General features: G+C 39.6%; 1 protein-coding gene across 7 annotated transcripts in view; it reads left to right on the top strand.

The window, feature by feature from the left end:
- The window catches only part of TBC1D30 (TBC1 domain family member 30), a 60,637-nt gene that overhangs the window by 30,009 nt on the left and 11,266 nt on the right, over positions 1-19,362 (top strand). For all 7 annotated transcript variants that reach the window (XM_027793395.2, XM_027793397.2, XM_027793396.2 and 4 more), the window contains 7 exons: positions 2,503-2,564; positions 2,959-3,024; positions 6,187-6,312; positions 7,394-7,579; positions 11,094-11,262; positions 14,255-14,423; positions 17,359-17,464. In XM_027793395.2, coding sequence (XP_027649196.2) covers positions 2,503-2,564; positions 2,959-3,024; positions 6,187-6,312; positions 7,394-7,579; positions 11,094-11,262; positions 14,255-14,423; positions 17,359-17,464 — 884 coding nt within the window. The remainder of the gene's footprint in view (positions 1-2,502; positions 2,565-2,958; positions 3,025-6,186; positions 6,313-7,393; positions 7,580-11,093; positions 11,263-14,254; positions 14,424-17,358; positions 17,465-19,362) is intronic.

The raw sequence follows: 19,362 nt of genomic DNA, 5'->3' as shown, positions 1-19,362 counted from the left end.
AACTGCACATAGCAAGATGGTTCTTGTGCCAGAAATAACAGGCAATGAAATGCTTCTCCCAGCTTGCTGGTTGCCTTCATGAAGATGCCCCAGGAAGTTCCTGGGTGGATATAGCCTTTCCTTGCACTGTCTGTACTGTTTGTGTTGCAGCTTTTTATTTTTTTCCTCACTTGCTATTGAACAAGGTTTTGGTTTTAGGAAATGTAAATTCTTTAACATGGATAGGAATAAGGAACCATTCCTGTATGGTGTGTGGCTCACTCCTTGTGGCTCTTCCCCTTCCCTGTCATAAAACTATTACATAATTTGATTTTGGGAATATTTCTAACTGAGAACAAATAAGGGAACACCAACTCTGTGGCTTCTACAAGAAGTTACAGTGAATGGCCTGACTGAGAGATTCCTCACCATACTCAAGAGAATATGCCGTGGAGTCTGGTGTTATCACATGATGTTATTCTCATTTCTAGTAATTATCACACCTGTCTACACCTGTCCACATCTTCTGTAGATGGAGGTTCAAAGGTCTCATTTCATTCTCATTTAGTCAAGAGAGACAGCTGTCTGGGCCTCTGTGTAATGGTCATGATCATGTAAATGATAGATACGTTTTGCCTTACTCTGAGGTTATATTTTATTGTGCTTGATCTTGTGCAGACTTGGCTGTGTTTGCTTGCATCTTTCTTAGGAAGCTTGTAAGACAAAGAGATAAGTTGTTACTGGGATCTTTAAGTCTTGGAAAATTGTGACGTTATTAATATTTGGCTGCTGAGTTGGAAATCAGTACGTGATTATTTTGGAAGGCTGTTGTTTCTTTGCTACAAGGCAGTGTTAGACAACATGTTGACATCTGTTACCTTAACAAAAGGGGTTCTTGGACATGATATCTTTTCATATGTATTAGAGTTTTCTAGTACTTGCCACTAGACTGCTTGGGAGTGAGACTCACTTTTTTACATTTACAACAGACATGATGCAATTTCATCTTAGTAGGTTCCAGGCATTGTTACATTGCTTTGAGTTATTCTGAAGAGATTTATCTATTGAGTCCCTGCTGAAGTACTGTGGAGTTATGGGGAAGAATGCTAATAAACAGTTACTACCAGGAATAACTATTAATCCTTTAATGTTTTTCAAGCAATTTCTATTATAGTTTAAAGCTTTCGGTTTTCTAGATCTGCAAACATGTCTTTTAAATCTGAAGCAGGCAAATGAAAGAACCAGTCCCCAGGTCTCGGTGATGCAATTCTAAAATGCTAAAAAATTCTAAACAATACTGGGGTTTTGTGTGAATTTTCTTTCTTTTCCCTCTCCCCCACCAAAAGAAAAAAAAAAAAAAAAAGCCTTGAAGGAGAAGGCTTGGTCTTTGGATATATATTTACCAGGCAGTAAGGCTTTTAAATTACTTATTACCACTTCAGTATGCAAATGCTGAAAGGCATTTTACATTCCGTAACTATCAAATGCCGCTATAGTTTAGATTTCTGTCAGACTCATAGGCATAGTCGTCCAAAGCACTGATATTACTGTTGTTGATCTCATATACTTAAAAACTCGCAGGATTAAAATATGTTTGTTTTTTATACTTGGCTATTAAAATATGTATTAAAAATGTTTGCTTTGATGCTCTAGAAAGAGGAAAAGCTATGCATAACCTAATTTTAGCTATGGAGCAATACATAATATTAAATTACGGAGGAACAATAGAGGAAGGCTTTATTCTTTATGCCGGGACACTGGCGGGAGGGGAGGCGGTGCGGTGCGACGCGGCGTTCAGCACCCGAGCTCGGGACAGCGGCACGGGAAGGACCCCAGCCCTGTGCGTTCGCGGTGTGGGATGTAAAGCCAATTAAAAGTGTTCCTCTTTTTCGTGGTATGGCACGCACCAGTGCCACAGTTAGGATCCAGCGTGGGCCAAACTCGAGATCCTATTAGTTTGTGTAATACTGTGTTTTATAGACTATTAGCAGGCGTGCTTTAAAACAAAAATAGTTGTCTCGTACGGCCCAAATAAAATCTGAGCTTAAATGAGAATACTGACCCAATGTAGAACCCTGATATTGAGTAATAAAATAATTTTAGCACCCCAAACTTAGATATTATTTTTGAGTGGCTTAATGTCAAGAAGCTGAAATAGATGGACAGAAGCTGTCTCTCTATATTTTTTTTCTGTGGATACATATCATAGTTTGCAGTATAAAAATACAGTTTGTAGAATAGTGAACTACATGATTTTTAGTGAAATGAGTTGTGCTGATCTACATCATTAAAGAGGGTATTACTGCATTTTAAAAACATTTTGTCTGCGTATTTCTTCACAGTGGATTCAAGGTACATGTTAAGTCAAGAATTCACAGAAACAGTTTGAAATGTGGTTGTTGAAACATGTAGCTGAAATCTTGAGGTTTTTCAATTGTGGGGAGTTCCCCCGCCCCCTTCTGAGCTAAATGAAAATAACCATGTTTTGGTTTTGTTTTGTTTTTTTCCCCTTTTTGTTTCTAGGGGTTGATACAAAATTGAAATTCACTCTTGAACCATCTCTAGGTCAAAATGGTTTTCAGCAGGTAATTAAATTCGTTTTTCTCTTGAGTTTATAAAGGACTAGGTTCCCTTCAACCAAGGTACTTGCCCTAGTTAAAAAGTGCATCTGTCATCATAATGTCAGCATATTATTTGCAGCTGCATCAAGAACTGTTCCATTAATATTTGGAAAATGCAGTAGGCTTTCATTGTTTACTCAGATATCTCATAATTCTTTGTGTCCTAGAATATTATATTTTTGTTATATCATTAAGTAGTTAATCTATATTTTCCCTGTGAATGGATTAAGCTGTTAAACCTGAAATGTGTGCTGTAAAATGAAATGAATGTGCATGTCTGCAGTGTTGGAAATGTTGCTGTACTGTTCCATTAAACTAATGGGGGATTTTACACATTTTTGGATGCTTTTGCTTTTAGTGGCATGATGCACTCAAAGCAGTGGCCAGATTGCCAACAGGCGTACCAAAAGAATGGCGAAGAAAGGTAAGTAGACCTGTATGCTTTGTGGGACAATATTGCCTGTGGGTTTCTCAGGAGAGGTGAATAACATCAATATTATCAGAGTTTTTTAACAAATATTCGGACTTTTTAAGTTGTATACTGGTGATTTTTCCTATTTTACATTCTTCAATGATAACTTCACAGGGCAGCTGGAGAGAATGAGGTGACAGGTAAAGATGGTGTTTTCAATAGTTATGTTCTTTCTGCTTGAGGCTTAGGTAACTTATTCTGGTACAGATGTTACTGCTTCATTCTGTCAGTCTCAAGGAATTGCTCTGGTGAAGCTGCCCCCGCAGCTGAAGATAACTGAAAGGAGAGAAAATCTCCAGTGTAGGCTGTCAAACTTATGAAGGTGAAATTGATAGATGCTAGTGCTGACAAGAATGCTCATAGAAATGTTTGATGGGGGAAAGGCAGATGGGCTAAATTAGGAAAGTTGAGTCACGAGTGATGTAGAATGGTAGAGTGTGCCATTAATGGGAAATTGCACTGAGTTAGTGTAGAAAAGGGTCCAGTGGGATTTTGCTAAGCTTACTTTATTTCTTTCTTCAACCAAATTTGAAGTTCCCTAGCCTTAAAAAAAGGCATGTCTATTCATCATTTCTATAAAACTGAGTGACATGATCTCAGCTTTAAAAATGCAATTTTGATAAAAATACTTTTAAAGCTTTATAAAATATATATCATTCCATATATTTTTGATGCATGAGATTAATTTCCTTTTCCTGTTTTCTTCTTGCTGTCTTTCTAAACTGAACTGTTCCTCTTTACAAATCAGTGGGGAATAGTGCCATCATTTTCCTCACATCACTATGATTTTTTTAATCTCTAACTCCAGTGAATCATTATATCAATCTAACAGCCTTTTTTCTTTCTGAAATGTTCTTTTCCTACACCTCCAGTAAGTCTCTCAGACACTTTTCTGTGGTACATGAGTGGCAGAGGTCATAGAATCACAGAATGCTTGAGGTTGGTAGGGACCTCTCTGGAGGTCATCTGATCCAACCCCCCCTGTCCAAGCCGGGCCACCTACAACACATTTCCTAGGACTGTGTCCAGATGGTTTTTGAATATCCTCCCAAGGAAAGAGACTCCACAAGCTCTCTGGGCTATCTGTGTCAGTGCTCTGTCACCCTCACAGTAGAAAAGTGTTCCCTGATGCTTGGATGGAACCTCCTGTGTTTCAGTTTGTGCCCATTGTCTCTGGTCTGGTCACTGGGCACCACTGAGAAGAGCCTGTCTCTGTTCTCTTTGTACCCTCCCTTCAGGTATTTATATGAATTTATGAGATCCTCCATGAGCCTTCTCTTCTCCAGGGTGAACAGTCCCAGCTCTTGCAGCCTTTCCTCATAGGAGAGATGTTCCAGTCCCTTAATCCTCTCACTGGCCCCTTGCTGGACTCTCTTCAGTAGCTCTGTACCTCTCTTGTACTGGGGAGCCCAGGACTGGGCCCAGCTCACCAGGTGTGTCTCACCAGTGCTGAGCAGAGGGGAAGGGTCACCTCCCTCAGCCTGCTGGCACCGCTCTGCCTGATGCAGCCCAGGAGGCTGCTGGCTGCCTTTGCTGCAAGGGCACATTGCTACCTTGTGGTCAACTTGGTGGCCATCAGGACCCCCAGCTCCTTCTCTGCAAATCTGCTGTCCAGCTGGGTGGGATCTCCAGCATATACTGGTGTAGGGGTTGTTCCTCCCCAGGTGCAGGAGTTTACACTTCGCCTTGTCGGGGTGCCCTTGGGCTTATCAGCCACTTCTCCCAGTTTTGTGTCATCAGCAGACTTTCTGAGGGTACACCCTGCCACATCATCTAACTTGGATCTCTGTCTTTTGCTTCTGATTCTGCCCATCTTTGTGATTCCTTACATGTGACCACATGATGCTAACCAAAAAAGAAGCATTAAGAAAATGAATGTAGTTTTTCCACTGCCATTCCCCTGATTTCCCAATAATTTTGAGATTGATACCAAAATAAAGGAAGCATTTTGTGTTGGCAGCATGCTGATTGCTGCCTTTGCTGGAAGCAGAAGGAGCAGGGTGACATCTGCATTATTGCTGTGGCATGTGACATTTGTTTTCTGGGGCTGGCAGAGAGATAAAGAATCCAGTCAAACAACATCAGTAGGGTGTCAGCAGTGCCAAAGGCTGCTGGGAGGCAGAATAGCAGCATTCCTCTGCATGGGTTGCTTTGCAAAAGTGTAGGAAGGGACATTTCAATGCAGAAAACACGAGATTCTGGGAGCTGTCTATAAATTCCTTCATCATGTAACTGTCTAAGTGTTTAAATCTGTGGGAAGTGTCTGAATTGCTTTTCTCACTTGAGTGTGTTAGTGGCTGATCTAAAACTCTACCAGTTTGCTTTCATGATTTCTTTCAGTTTCCTGAAGAGAAAGATCCTTGATTGTTACTTCTTGTCATTGTATGATCTGTCACGTATCTTTCATGGTTCAGGAACCTTTCAAATGTTTCATAAAGGTCCAGCCTTTGTCTTAGATACATATGCATAAATCTGTTCTGGTAATTGTTAGGCTTTAAAAATAGTCAAAATGTTTGTTTTCAGAACTCCTTGTAGCACCAACAGTTTAGGAAGCACTCTTACAAGAGTAAGTTGTTCTGATCCAAGTGATCCTTTCAGATCAGTCTCAGATGGCTAATAATAGATGCTGTTTCTTCTGCAAAACTGATCAGAAGAGACCTCTGCTGAAGAGAGGCACCACTGGATTCCTTTTGTGGGGTTTCCAGGAGATCCATGGTTGAGTCTGAGGAAAGCCTGCAGCAGTGTTACCTTTCTATAAAACTCCTTTTTGGTTATGAGGTTAGAAGGGCTGAACCAACAAGGAGGTTGTGTGCTTCCATCTTGGAGGGCCTCTGTGGATTCAGTTTCTGAAAATAGACTTGCATCTTTGTAAGCAGTTCACAGACCTGGACACTTAATGCTGGCTGTTTCTTTCCTTTCTGTTTTCAGGAGTAAGGTATTGCTTTAATTGTGCAAAAATTGGTTTAGATACAGTCCTCTTCTGCGTATTTTGAGTCTAACAGCAGATGACATATAAGTGACACTGATAAGGTTCATCTAACTGTCTATATCGAAACTGTTCATATTTTACCTAAGAAATAATTAATTTTGTTGACTTGCTTTGTGTATTTCTAGGTTTGGCTGACTCTAGCTGATCAATACTTACACAGTATAGCCATTGACTGGGATAAAACTATGCGTTTCACATTCAATGAAAGAAGTAATCCTGATGATGACTCTATGGGCATCCAGATAGTAAAGGTAGCTAGCTAATTTGTTATTTTATTTTAATTTGTTAGTGAAAAGTTGAATTATTTTTTAATAGATAGAATTTGGATTTATTTTCTTCTCTGCAACTGCTTTGGCAAAAATAACATCTTTCCTCCTTCTGCACTGGTCTGGTTAGTGTTAGCTGGGGAAACAATTGCTATTAGTGATTTTTTTTTTTTCCCTCTATTTTTACTTTTTTTTAATTTAAAGAAATACTGGCGTTTAATAGAGACAAAGGAACCTAAGTTAGGTTTTTTCCTCTTCTCTATAAAAAAACACAAATGTTGTTAAAAATTATGTTTTAGAATATAGCAATTGAGCAATTTCAATTATTTTACATGAGTGAAACACCTTTATGTATGTTTCTCAGCTAATTAGTGTTTAATATTTAAAGCAGTAGGCAGTTTTAGGGAAGAGCTTAATAGATTTGTATTGCAGTGGTGACTTAAATATTAGTCTATTTACCTATTCAGGAGGTATCACTCTGTTTAGGAGAGATTGTGTTCTATAGTCACCCTGATTAGAGTACACAGAGCAAAATGCTTTGTGTTCCTGATTATTACAATTGTCATCTGTACTTGGTAATTTAAGCTTTTAGATATTACTTATGAAATATTAAACGTTGTAGTAGTATTTTTTTTTCACTTATAGCTTAAATATGAAGGACACTGTTTCTGGTTGGGTTTTTTGTTTTGAAAACTTAGTTGGCTAGTAGATCTTTTATAACTTGATAAAAACAGTTGCCCTATTTGTTCAATTAAGCAGCTGTTACATCTTGCCTCTTTAAAACCTAGATACGTGTTAATATCTTGCATGACAACATCATATGAACATCTATTAGGTAAATTGTTTACTTAAGAGTTTGCTGAACCTATTTCTCCTCTTCAGTAAGCTAAAGGTTTACAGATTAAAAAAGAAACATTGTCATCAACTTTAGGAATATGTATTGGGAGGGCGGAGGTGGAAGGAAAACTGGGACAGGAGAGAGAAGTAAAGGAAGAAGGAAAATGCACATCTTTTCTGTCTGTTCTTGGGTTTGGGCTTATTTTTTTTTTTCTTTTCTCCTTCAAAGGACCTTCACCGAACTGGCTGCAGTTCTTACTGTGGCCAAGAGGCAGAGCAAGATCGAGTGGTATTAAAACGTGTTTTGCTGGCTTATGCCAGGTGGAATAAATCTGTTGGCTATTGTCAAGGATTTAACATTCTAGCTGCACTTATTCTGGAAGTAATGGAAGGCAATGAAGGGGATGCCCTGAAAGTGAGTAAATTTTTTTTTTCAGTGCTGAAGATTGCTTTTAGTTAGGGAACTTTAGAATAAATCAGTGCATGAATTTTGTAGACAGCTTAAAAGAGCAGGACTCAAAGGGGTTAACCAATTTATATCTGCAGATTGTTTGTTATCCTGTCTGAGCTAGAATGAACAGTTTGATTATTATCACTGCTAAGAGTTTTTTCAAACAGAAACAAATGGTCATAATAAAAATAAATGGGACCACTGCTACTTGCTTTAGAGTATCTTGTCCTGTAATCCCAAATCTGCTGCCAAACACCATCAATAGCTGAAACCTTCAGAGTCCATTATCAGCCTCCTGTGTGGCAGTAACATGCAAAGCAGTTAATAAATTTGCTGTATTTTAAGGCAAGTTCTTGGAAAACACAAAATAAATATTTAAAGTGAAAGTAAATCACTTTGAAGCTACTTTCTGGGCTACATTAGTCATACAGCGTTTTGGTTTTTTTAGACTTTTTCTGTTCTAATTAATAGAAAGCTTTGTGAACTTTATAATATGCCAGAGAATGGAAATGCTGTTTACTACAGATGTGGTTAAGGATTGCCAAGATCATGTGCGTATTTCCTTGTATAAACTTGCTCGTATGTGTGAGCTGGGGTCAAATTACTAGAAGGTGACTGTGACTGGGAGATACTGAGCTGTTTGTTTTGCCTTAAACAATATTTTAAATATGGCAAATAATTAAATTCACTGAGTCCTAAAATATAAAGCTTGTAGGAGTCCAGCTAGCTAGGCTAGTATTTAATACTTCATTCTAGAAAGCTGCCTCTAGTAGGAAGAAAATACCATCATATACCTATTTTATATCAGTAAAATTTTCTTTCAGTTACTCTTGCTAAAGATTCCCTCAGTATTTTTAATTACTATTTGTCACATTCTAGTGTGATCTCATACTGTCCAGAAGCTCCCAAAACACATTATGATAATACAGGAAATATGATTGCCCAAGGTTTATGAAGTCCAAATTGATTATAAGAACTGTGTGCATCCTTATATTACTAAGTTGTCTTTTACTGTGAGCGGCATCAGGCTCCTTGTGCTAAGGAGACAATGGAATGGCACCAGACTGCCCTGGGGAAGTAAAGCACTGAAGGCTGTTAGCACCAAAATGGGTCTTAGGTGGCAAAAATAAGAATGGAAAATAATGTCTTTTCCAAGCTTAATGCGTGCTTTTGCAGGGTTGGAATTTCCCCAGAAGTGGGAGGGAAAAGGGAAGTGGGGGGAGGAACAGGAAGGGGAGGGGAAAAAAAAAAAGGAATTGGGGAATTAGCATTTGGCTGTTTTGTTGTTGTAGTCGTGCCATCTAAAGCAAATGATGAGTGACTTAGGAACAGCTGCAGAGGCTGTTGCCTGTAAAGCTGCCCTCAGGATTGGAGCTATGGGGAAACTATGTTTGGATTATTGCAGAATCTAGGAATTAAGGGAGCAAGGGGATTCTTGGGGCTTGCCAGTCAGGTCCCTTTTCTGGGAAGGATGTTATAAACAAAAGCTCTGTGTCTGGAAAGTGTCTCCCAGAGGCTGGGAAACAGCTGGCACTACTGACACCATGGAGCTTTAACTGCAGAGGACCCAACATGGGTAGCTTCAGTCAATGCCCAGCCAGGGATGCTTGAGTTTTCAGTAGTTGAGGCAAGCATGTATAAGTTAAATCCCTGAAGAACACCTCAAAGGTAGCCTACTGAAACTATGATAAGCAAGAAAATCACAGCATGTATATGTAGAAACTATCAAAGTAAGCATAAAAATCTCATAGATACTGAAATGTAAAAAGGTTTTTTCTTGCACGTTATTGTGGGGAAATATTACAAAGTCAAATAAAAATAAATATGTAGAGATGTGTCATAAAGAAAGTATCTATTGCAAACTGATAAATACCAGCTTTTCTAAAAAAAAAAACACCATTCTCAAAAAAATTCACGTCAATGAAACAGAATGGACTTCAGTGTTGCAAAAAATTTTCTGTTCTTTCCTGCGCTTTCATATACCTGAGATTTCTGAAGTAATACCACTCAGTGGGAAGGGAGCAAAAGCCTTTTTAAAATGGTTTCTTTAACATAGGGATTTATGGCTTATGTCATAATTCTTCATAAGAAATTAATAAAGACACAGATAGCATAGTTGTAAGTTAATGTTGCTATATTAAATTGTTCTTCCATTGGCTGAAATATCTGAACAAAGTACAGTGTGTTTTTAAAAGGCAATAAGGTATACCCAGTATTCAGCAAAGGTTAGGGAAGGCATCTGACAAAATATGAGACTCCAGCTTACTTGTTGGTCACCTGTTTCTTTTCAATCCTTAAAACTTAAAAAGAAAACAAAACCAACCCCGTCAAAAATGTGTAAAACCTGTTGATTTGCCTGTACTGACTACTGATCTACATGCTTTAAAACATGTAACAGAAGACTGTTACTGCCTGAAAAAATCTTGCAAGGACAAGTGGTAGTATGTGGTCACAAGCAGCAGGGAGAGAAGGGGAAGCAATAAGACTGTAAGGTTGTGCTCTTGGAACTTCAGTGTCTGCCAAGCTATTTTTGCGGGCATCTTGTGAAAAGGGAGGGATTGGCAGGATTGTCTCCTCTGTATGAAGGTGCCATGCTCCCCTCAAGCATTAGAGGCTGTATGGAACAGGTGATAAGCGGGCACGTTTGAAATGTTAACAAAAGACTAATAAGGAGTTGAAGCAGATGGGATGACTGCATGCAGGCTTTCTGGATATGATTTGTAGAGTGGCCATGGAGATTGTAAAATGAAGGTCAGCATCTTCTGTTGGGCTGATGGTGTGCATCAGCTTCTGTATATTTCTTTGTTGCGTTTGTTCATTCTCAAAAGTTTGACAGTATCCAGTTAATAACATTACCACCCATATAGTTGAGCTATCTCACTTGAAACAGATGTCTGTTTAAAATGTCTCATGCTGCTTAATTTAGCACCTTTTAAAGTGACAAGATGAAGTGCAGCACATGGTAACACATCACAGTAAAAAGTGTGGAGAATGTTTTTTTAAAGAACAGTATCTTATATTTCGGAGAGGGGGAGACAAGATGATTTAGAAGATCTGTCTTCTAGTTGTGGCAGTTAACCAGAGAAGGGACAGTGGAACTTCCCAACAGTGTGAAGAATCTCATAAACACATAAAGCATCAGAAGTGTCAAATGTTGCCTTTGGTTTGAGTAATGCTTCCAATTTGGGCATAGCTTGCTGTGACATTGATTTTGGTCATTAACGATTCATAAATTCTGGACAGCCTCAAGAGGCCTTTCACTTTGATTGTTTGTGGATACTTAGAGTACCTGTCAGTTTTAAAAACTGACAATGTTTTCTCCCCATATAAATGGAGGTACCAGAGGTATGTGTTGCCACTGGCTCTGAACCATTTTTTACTGAACAAGTAACTTTGAAATTCTATATTTTTTTCAGTTATTCCTAGAAAATAATCGGCTCTGCAACTCCTACATAGTAATATTTCATTTTCCCCACAGATCATGATTTACCTCATTGATAAGGTGCTTCCTGATAGCTATTTTGTCAATAATCTTCGCGCTCTCTCTGTGGATATGGCTGTTTTCCGAGATCTTTTACGAATGAAGCTTCCTGAACTGTCCCAGCATTTAGACACACTGCAAAGAGCTGCTAACAGAGAAAGTGGAGGTAGGTTCAACAAAATGCTATTAAATTCCTTTTTGCTATTGTTGCATCTGAGCACTGGCCTAAAAATACAGTCTTTGAAGTGTTTACATGAGTTATTGCTTAGAATAAATATTTTATAGAATCATAGAATCACTTAGGTTGGAAAAGACCTTTGAGATCATCACACCCAACCTAGTTAACCCAGCACTGCCAAGTCCACCAATAAGCCACGTCCCTAAGCACCGCATGTATGCATTTTAAACGCCTCCAGGGATGGTGATTCCACCACCTCCCTGGGCAGCCTGTTCCAGTGCTTGACCACCCCTTCCAGTGAAGAAATTTTTCCTAATATCCAACCTAAACGTGCCCTGGCACAACTTGAGGTCATTTCCTCTTGTCCTGTCGCTTGTTACCTGGGAGAAGAGCCTGATCCCCACGTGCCTACAGCCTCCTGTCAGGCAGCTGTAGAGAGCAGTAATGTCTCTCTGGAATCTCCTTTTGTCCAGACTAAACAACCCCCATTCCCTCAGCCGCCCCTCATGAGACTTGTGCTCCAGACCCCTCACCAGCCCCGTTGCCCGTCTCTGGACACGCTCCAGCGCCTCAACGTCCCTCTTGCAGTGAGGGGCCCAAAACTGAGCACAGGATTCGAGGGGCGGCCTCACCAGTGCTGAGTACAGGGGGACAGTCACTGCCCAGTCCTGCTGGCCACACTGTTTCTGACACAAGCCAGGATGCCGTTGGCCTTCTTGGCCCCCTGGGCACACTGCTGGCTCATGCCCAGCCGGCCGCCAGCCACCCCCCCAGGTCCTTTCCCACCGGGCACTTCCCAGCCACTCTGCCCCGGCCTGTAGCGCTGCGTGGGGTTGTTGTGACCCAGGTGCGGGACCCGGCACTGCTCCTTGTTGAACCTCATACAGTTGGCCTCGGCCCATCCGTCCAGCCTGTGCAGATCCCTCTGCGGAGCCTTCCTGCCCTCTGGCAGATCAACGCTGCCACCCAGCTTGGCGTCATCTGCAAACTTGGTGAGGGTGCACTCGATCCCCTCATCTGCACTGTTGATAAAGATATTAAACAGAGCTGGCCGCAGTACTGAGCCCGGGGGAACACCATTGTGACCGGCCGCCAGCCAGATGTAACTCCCTTTGCTGCCACTCTTTGGGCTCGGCCAGCCAGCCAGCTTTTTGCCCAGCGTAGCACGCAGCTGTCCAAGCCATGAGCAGCCCATTGCTGCAGGAGAATGCTGTGGGAGATGGCGTTAAAGCGTTTAGTAAGGTCCAGGTGGAGAACATCCACAGCCTTTCCCTCACCCATTAGATGGGTCGTCTTGCTGTAGAAGGAGATCAGGTTAGTCAAGCAGGACTTGCCTTTGATAAACCCTGGGTAGGCCTGATGCTCCAGTTGTCCTGCATGTGCCACATGATGGTGCTCAGGATGGTCTGCTCCGCAACGTTCCCTGGCACTGAGGTCAGGCTGAGAGAGAGGCCTGTAGTCTCCCAGATCTTCCGTCCTGCCCTTCTTGTAGATGGGGTAGATGGGCATCACATTGCTAATCTCCAGTCTTCTGGGATATCTCTAGTTTGCCAGGGATGTTGATAAATTTTTGTGTAATTGTTAATGCGTTCTTAAAGTGAAAGATGATGGGTTTTCATTATTGATAACGTTAACATAAATAGGTGATGCTCTCAGGAAAAATTAAAAGGGAAATAATTTGGTTCCACTGCTGACTGTGTACAGAGTCATGTTGAGAAGGACATAAAAATGTATGGAGTGACAACACTGTAACAACAGCTTAGTACAAGAGCTACCTTTGATTTTTTTTTATTATTTTTTTTATATTTTTTTTTTTACCTTAGCTCAAGATACCTCTTTTACCATTGCTTCTTGTAATTGCTAGCTTACATAGTTGTTCTGGGAAGAGTTACAATGTGAGAGCCGAATCGCGACTGGTTAGTATTTCTTCACCTGGGTGCTTTAGCAATTCACAGGTGCAAAACTGAGCCGTATGTCTTGGCTTGCTACCTGAAAACTGGCTTTGCACTGTGATTGATTTTTTTTTTTTTTTTTTTTCTGGTATAGCATTCCCTCCAGACTTTTTACTTTTTTTAAGCAAGATTCAGTCTTCTATTTAGTAGTGTTTTGGAGATGGTGGGCTTTTTGTTGTTGGTTGGTTGGTTTTTGTTTTTTTTTCAGTCTGGAAGCTAAGTGCACCCTGAGTTCCATCTTGGAAAAGATCTGCTAACATGTCGCATGTAAATAAACAGTGACTGTGTCCAAACTGTCTAAAAATCAAGAAGGAAGTATTTGCTTTTTGAAAGGGTTTTCACTGGCAGCAGCCTATTTGCTCACGGCCTTCAGTGCATCAGTTGATACTAGGATGCACAAAGTATCTCTGAGCATAACAAGAAAGTAAAACTTCAGAGTTTCAGGCTGAAATACTAAATCTTGTTTGAAACTTAACAAGTCAAAAGGAAAACTGAATGTGTTAGTTGCTTCTGCTAAGCTGGCAGCGCATCAGGGTATTAAAACAATAGGTAAGACTTTACAAAACAGTCACCTTCACCTTCATGTAGATAAAGACTTCTTATGCGATTAGTTTCTGAAGGAATGCAGAGGGTTTTGGTTGGTTTTGGTGTGGGGTTTGTTTTGTTTTGTTTTTTTAATGAAAGCTTTTGGTTCGTATGGCTTTGAGGAAGGAAAAGCAATGTTTCTGGTATAAGGAGAAAATAAAAAAGCGTGGTGGCGTTTTCCAAGGTTTACAGTCCAAACCCAATGCTGTTGCTTGGAGCTCTTTGCAGCACAGAAGAATGAAAGGTGGCTAAGTATGTCATTTTCCTATCACGCTTTTTCTCAGCTTATCTTTGGACAGCTGCAGGCTAAGTAAGTTTTGAGCAATAATAGAGGTACTCTAATGTATGGTGGATTTCAGTATGCAGTTTATACTCTTTGTAAAATAACAGTAAACTACAATCTAAGCATTTTTTTTTTAAAAAAAATTCATTTATTATTTCAGGAGGATATGAACCCCCGCTTACAAATGTCTTCACAATGCAGTGGTTTCTGACACTCTTTGCTACTTGCTTGCCTAACCATACAGTTCTGAAGATCTGGGATTCAGTATTCTTTGAAGGCTCTGAAATTATACTGAGAGTAGCTTTGGCTATCTGGGCAAAGTTAGGAGAGTAAGTGGTCATTTTAATCCGATTTTTCTTTTCAGTATGAGCAATATGTGTAACTTACGTTGTTCTGAAGAATGTGCTCTCAATTCTAAACAATATGTGATCGTTCAGGAGAATAATGTTGCTTTGAAAAAGCTGCACAAAGTGCCTGTATGGCTTCCCCAAAAACATGTGCTTCTGATGTCATGTCAGAATGGGCATGGTAATTGACCCTTGGTGCGGGAAATGTCTCCGGTTGTTTGTATTGTCTGTGTGTAACATCTTCATGTTGTGGTAAAAAGTTGGTTGGACTTCCCAGAGAATAGACATCTGAGGTAGCTGCTATAAACTCTGTGCAAAGACATACAGAGAGACTTGAGGATGATGAGCTAATTTAGTTGAGTACCTGAAGCTGGGAGTGTTAATTCCCTTATTTTCACTTAAGGATTTGAGCCCATTGGCTATACCTAAGAAAAGGGTTCAGTGTTACCAAAAGAGTGATCAGGTGTTACACTGTTTCTGTTAAGACCTGCAAAAATTTTTTTCTGAAAAACTCGGCTTTCAAGCACATTTTAGCTGAATTTTTATTATAGCCCTTTATGGCCTTGGAAACTCACCACACAGAACAAAACACAAGAGATGGTTAGTTCTAAACTCCTCTGTTGTTGTAGAAAATATTTGCATTCCAAAGAGTGTGCAGTGTTCCTGGAGAAATAAGTTTTGTCACTGACTTCAGTGGGAGGTGTGAGCTCTGACAGGTCGAGCAGATGTTAGTTCAGCTGGAAACCTTTTTCAGCTGGCATCAGCAGCTGCATCGAATTTTTCGTGTGATGCCTGTCAACACTCACCTTCTTTTTTTCCCTGAGACTGGACCACTGGGATTTATGTTCAGCTCTGTCCTTGAACGCTTTATTTCTTTTTTTCTTTCTGAATAAATTAGCACTGCAGGCCAGTAGCATTGTAAGAGACTTTGTTTAGTATATTTAATTTTTAATCTGAAGAACAATAATTTCCTCAGAGCTTTATTTGTTCAGTTCGTGAATTAAAGTTGCATGAATCATTTGCATTAGGATTAAGCTGTATGTAGGCCCATTGTGCTTTATTACTTTGTACTATACCTTTAGATAAAAGGTTCTATTGCAGTGGATCTCTGTGCACTTTGAAGCTGTAACTACAAATGTTCCAACTCAGATAAAAAAGAGTCACTGCTTTGAAGATTTTACCATAAAACTTAAAGCAAAAATGAAATGTGTTTTATAAAAACTTGAAGGAACAGAATGAAGAAATCTGTAAGAATATGTCCAAAAGAATAAGCTGATTACACTGCACACCTTCTAACTGTTGTTTGTGGAGAATGGGAGAAGGTCTGGCAGATTTGGGGACAGTTAGCAGAAAGGGAAACTGATGGTATAACCAGAGATCCAGAAGACAATGAGTCACTAAAATTGAACAAGAATTCAAATACAGTAAGTTTATGATTAGTGATATCAAATGAGATGAAGTAAAAGATTGGGCATTGTGGTTTTGCTGGGAGAAGACTGTGATTTTGTTCCTCTTTCTTCTCTACTAGAAATAGTACAGGGGGGATTTAAAGAAGTGGGGCCTGAAGCAGTGATCTATAGTCTCATGATCTTCATATTTCTCAAGACTATCTTTCTAGGCATGAAGATGGGGTGAGAAGTGCTTTTCCTAAAATGTGGGTGGTTCAGTCATACTTCTGTTTTGAGGTAGACTGAAGGAATGGGGGAGTTAAAAATAGCTGCAGTAAAGAAAGCAGTTTGTGGAGGTCATGAGAAACTGAAGGTATTGGGGAAGGTAAGCAGAAAATCTGTGATAACTGGCTACATACCCATTCTTTCCACACTCTCTATCTCTCTCCCTCCCTTTTTTTTTTAAAAAAAAAAAACAAACAAAACAAAAACACGACTTAATCATTCTTTTAGCTAAACTAGGTTAAGATTTCAGTAGCGGTTTCATATTTCAATGGTTGTTCCCTATAGACACTGAAGATCAAGGGAAGCTTCCTCTTCTACTCCTTAACAAAAAAGGCAGTGTACTTTTTTGATCGTTCTGGAAGCTATTATGCAGGGGAGGCTACAATATGTAGCTAGCAATGTACTTGTTTGGGATAGAAGTAAAACAAATTTTTCACTTGATGGAAGAGGATGTTCAGCAACTGAGCAACTCACGAAAGCATATTATTCATATTAAACCCCAACAAATATCACACCACCCACTACCATCCAAAAAAGACAAACAAACAAAAAACAACCAAAAAACCCAAACCAAGAACAAAACCAGCCGCACACACCACCAAAAGAAAAGCCCCAAAATCAAACCAAAGAAGTCTGCGTCTCTAAATTAGAAATAGCATTCACAAATATGCAGGATAAGAGTGAATTTTCCTTCATTCTGCATTATGTGAGCTAAGCTCTTTTGAATATAATGACATTATATAAATACACCTGTACTTAATTTACTCTACTGGAATATTTTCTGGCCAGCAAATAGGGTCTTGTCTGGCCAAAACACAGTTCAACGAGTTAATTCAGCTGTTTAGTGCATAGTGAAGAATGGGTGATAAAGCAGTCGGAAAATCTCTATACTCCCTTTTTGAGGTGGTGGGAGAGCTTCCTCGTGCTAGTAGGAGGCAGGGTTTATTGTTTCTTACATTGTAGAAGTGAAAGAGGCAGAGGCTGTTTGGACACGCATGAGTTCTTTATCGTGAGCAGTCAGGACAGTAAGCTGTGCTCAGTACATCCTTCTACTGCACCAGCATTTCCAATGTGATGTGCACAGTTTTATTATTGGGCAGTGTAGGGAGCATTGCAATAAACTTAAGAATTAAGATGACTAATGTAAGCGCATATTTTATTATGACCGAAAGTTCAGATTCGGTTTGGAGGTGTATAATTGTATGTAAGAGTAAAATAAAAGACCAACATTTGTTTTGACGTAGGCAAATAGAGTGTTGTGAAACTGCAGATGAGTTTTACAGTACCATGGGCAAGCTGACCCAGGAGATGCTGGAAGACAGTCTGATTGACAGCAATGAACTCATGCAGGTGAGTAATCGTGATTATTGTTTGTGTTTTCTCTGCATCATTCAGATGCTGATTTCTAACAAATTTCATTTTTGCTCAGATGCTGCAGAAACCTAAACTCTCTCAAGCATAAAAGTTTGAGAAAATGAGTTGAGCTGGTATGTCAATGAAACAAACAGGTGGCCTGCAGCTAAAGCTACAGTCTTATTGTGGACATTAATTATAGACAACCACTAGGCTCTGTTTGATAAAAATTCGTTGTATGTTGACAATTGAAAATTTGTTGTGATATAATGCCCATCTGGATTTATGCAAGTAAGAGGTAGGATCTTCTAGTAGTCATAATTTTTAGGGTGTTCTTTCGTTTTATGTTTTGGTCGTTTATTACACTGTGTCCTTTTCATTCTGCAGACACTGTGGGAGACAAAAGTTTATCAAGTGAGAAGGGAAAAAAGTATCCTTCATGATTTCAAAAAAGCCATGAACAGTCATCAGTGAACTATAAACAAAGACATTTGTAGATAATTGCAGTCCCTGAATTCTTAAAGCATACATCATAGTACAAGAACAAAGATCTACATTGTTATAGGAAGGGAAAGGGCCTTTAGTATCACAGACACAATTTTGTTGATTAGCACTTATGCTTCTTTTTGTGATATCCTTGAGGTGTTGTCTACTTAGTTTTATAAAGACGTGATTCTACAGTTCTGAAACTTTGCTTTTGATGAGTTAGAGCATGGTGATTATATGGGTGCAAATACAGCACACAATTCACATGAAATTTTTTACTTGTCATAGAGGAAGGAAAAAATTCAGTCTCAGTCTATGAAGTTGCATGAGTTTAGTAACAGTAGTTAGCAGGTGACTTCTGTTACCCATTAGTGGAAGCAAAACTTATTGACTATCTGGGATAGTACGGTTCCCTAGTTTGGTGAAGTACTGTCCTGGAGTAAAAGATTACTTTCAGATTTTCTAATTTTTGTTATTGTCATTGTTTTCTCTGATGAGCAAGCTCTAGGAATGGGAGAGGTAAGCACTGTGGCTTTGTTTTGCTTCAAAAATGCGAATGTAGCAGTTTAGAGGTACTCATATGCTTTTTTACATGTGTTAAGGTTTCTCACAAGACAGTTCAGATATTGAGGTTGCATGAGAAGGGCAGCACAAGCTGATCCTTCTCATATTCATGGTGTTTCAGTTCCTAGCCTCAAGTGTAGTATGAAACCCAAGATGTGGCATTTGTGACAAAGAATAATGTTGGGGAAGCTCAAGTGGGCTTTAGTGACTCAATGTGGATTTCTTTCTTTGCCCTTGTGTGTAATAGAAGATAAGGCATAGGTAACTTACTGGTTGGAGGGATGGAAAGACACTAGCTGTTACAAGTATACCAAATTAGCAGTCTTTTTGTGGTTCAGCAGAAAGTAAGAATTTGGTGCAAAGCATATGTGTTTCCATAGTGTACACATGTATTTTGTGACACTGACAGGGGTGTTAAGTAGGATAGCATTGCCATTGATAGGGAGAATGTGGCAGGTTTACATTTTCTGCATAGAGCAGCAGTGTGTCTGGTTTATGCATGCCCTTGAAGAAACCACACTATAGTTTAGATTGCATTATTCAAGTCAAAGGCAGGCACTGGCAGTGTAGCAGTCTGAGGTGTTCACTCCAGGCTCTCTTTACCAGAAGCGGAGAGAATTAGGCACTACAAGAGTTTACTATTAGCGTATATAAATGCCACCACGTGTCTGGTTGCTGCATTTGAAAAATTTTCCCTGTGTTGGAGTAGGATAATAAATATGCACCATTACATTAACAAAAGGATCCAGGATGTTTGAAGACACTGTTTTTTGAATTGCTTTAGGCTTTTTCGAGGAGTCAGCCTGAAATGAATGTTCAGATTGTTTTGTTTTCAGAATGTTCAG

The sequence above is a fragment of the Falco peregrinus genome, chromosome 6 (assembly GCF_023634155.1).
Source record: "Falco peregrinus isolate bFalPer1 chromosome 6, bFalPer1.pri, whole genome shotgun sequence".
Taxonomy (NCBI): domain Eukaryota; kingdom Metazoa; phylum Chordata; class Aves; order Falconiformes; family Falconidae; genus Falco; species Falco peregrinus.
Note: the sequence above shows the minus strand (reverse complement) of the source record. Positions and strands in the feature narration are given on the sequence as shown.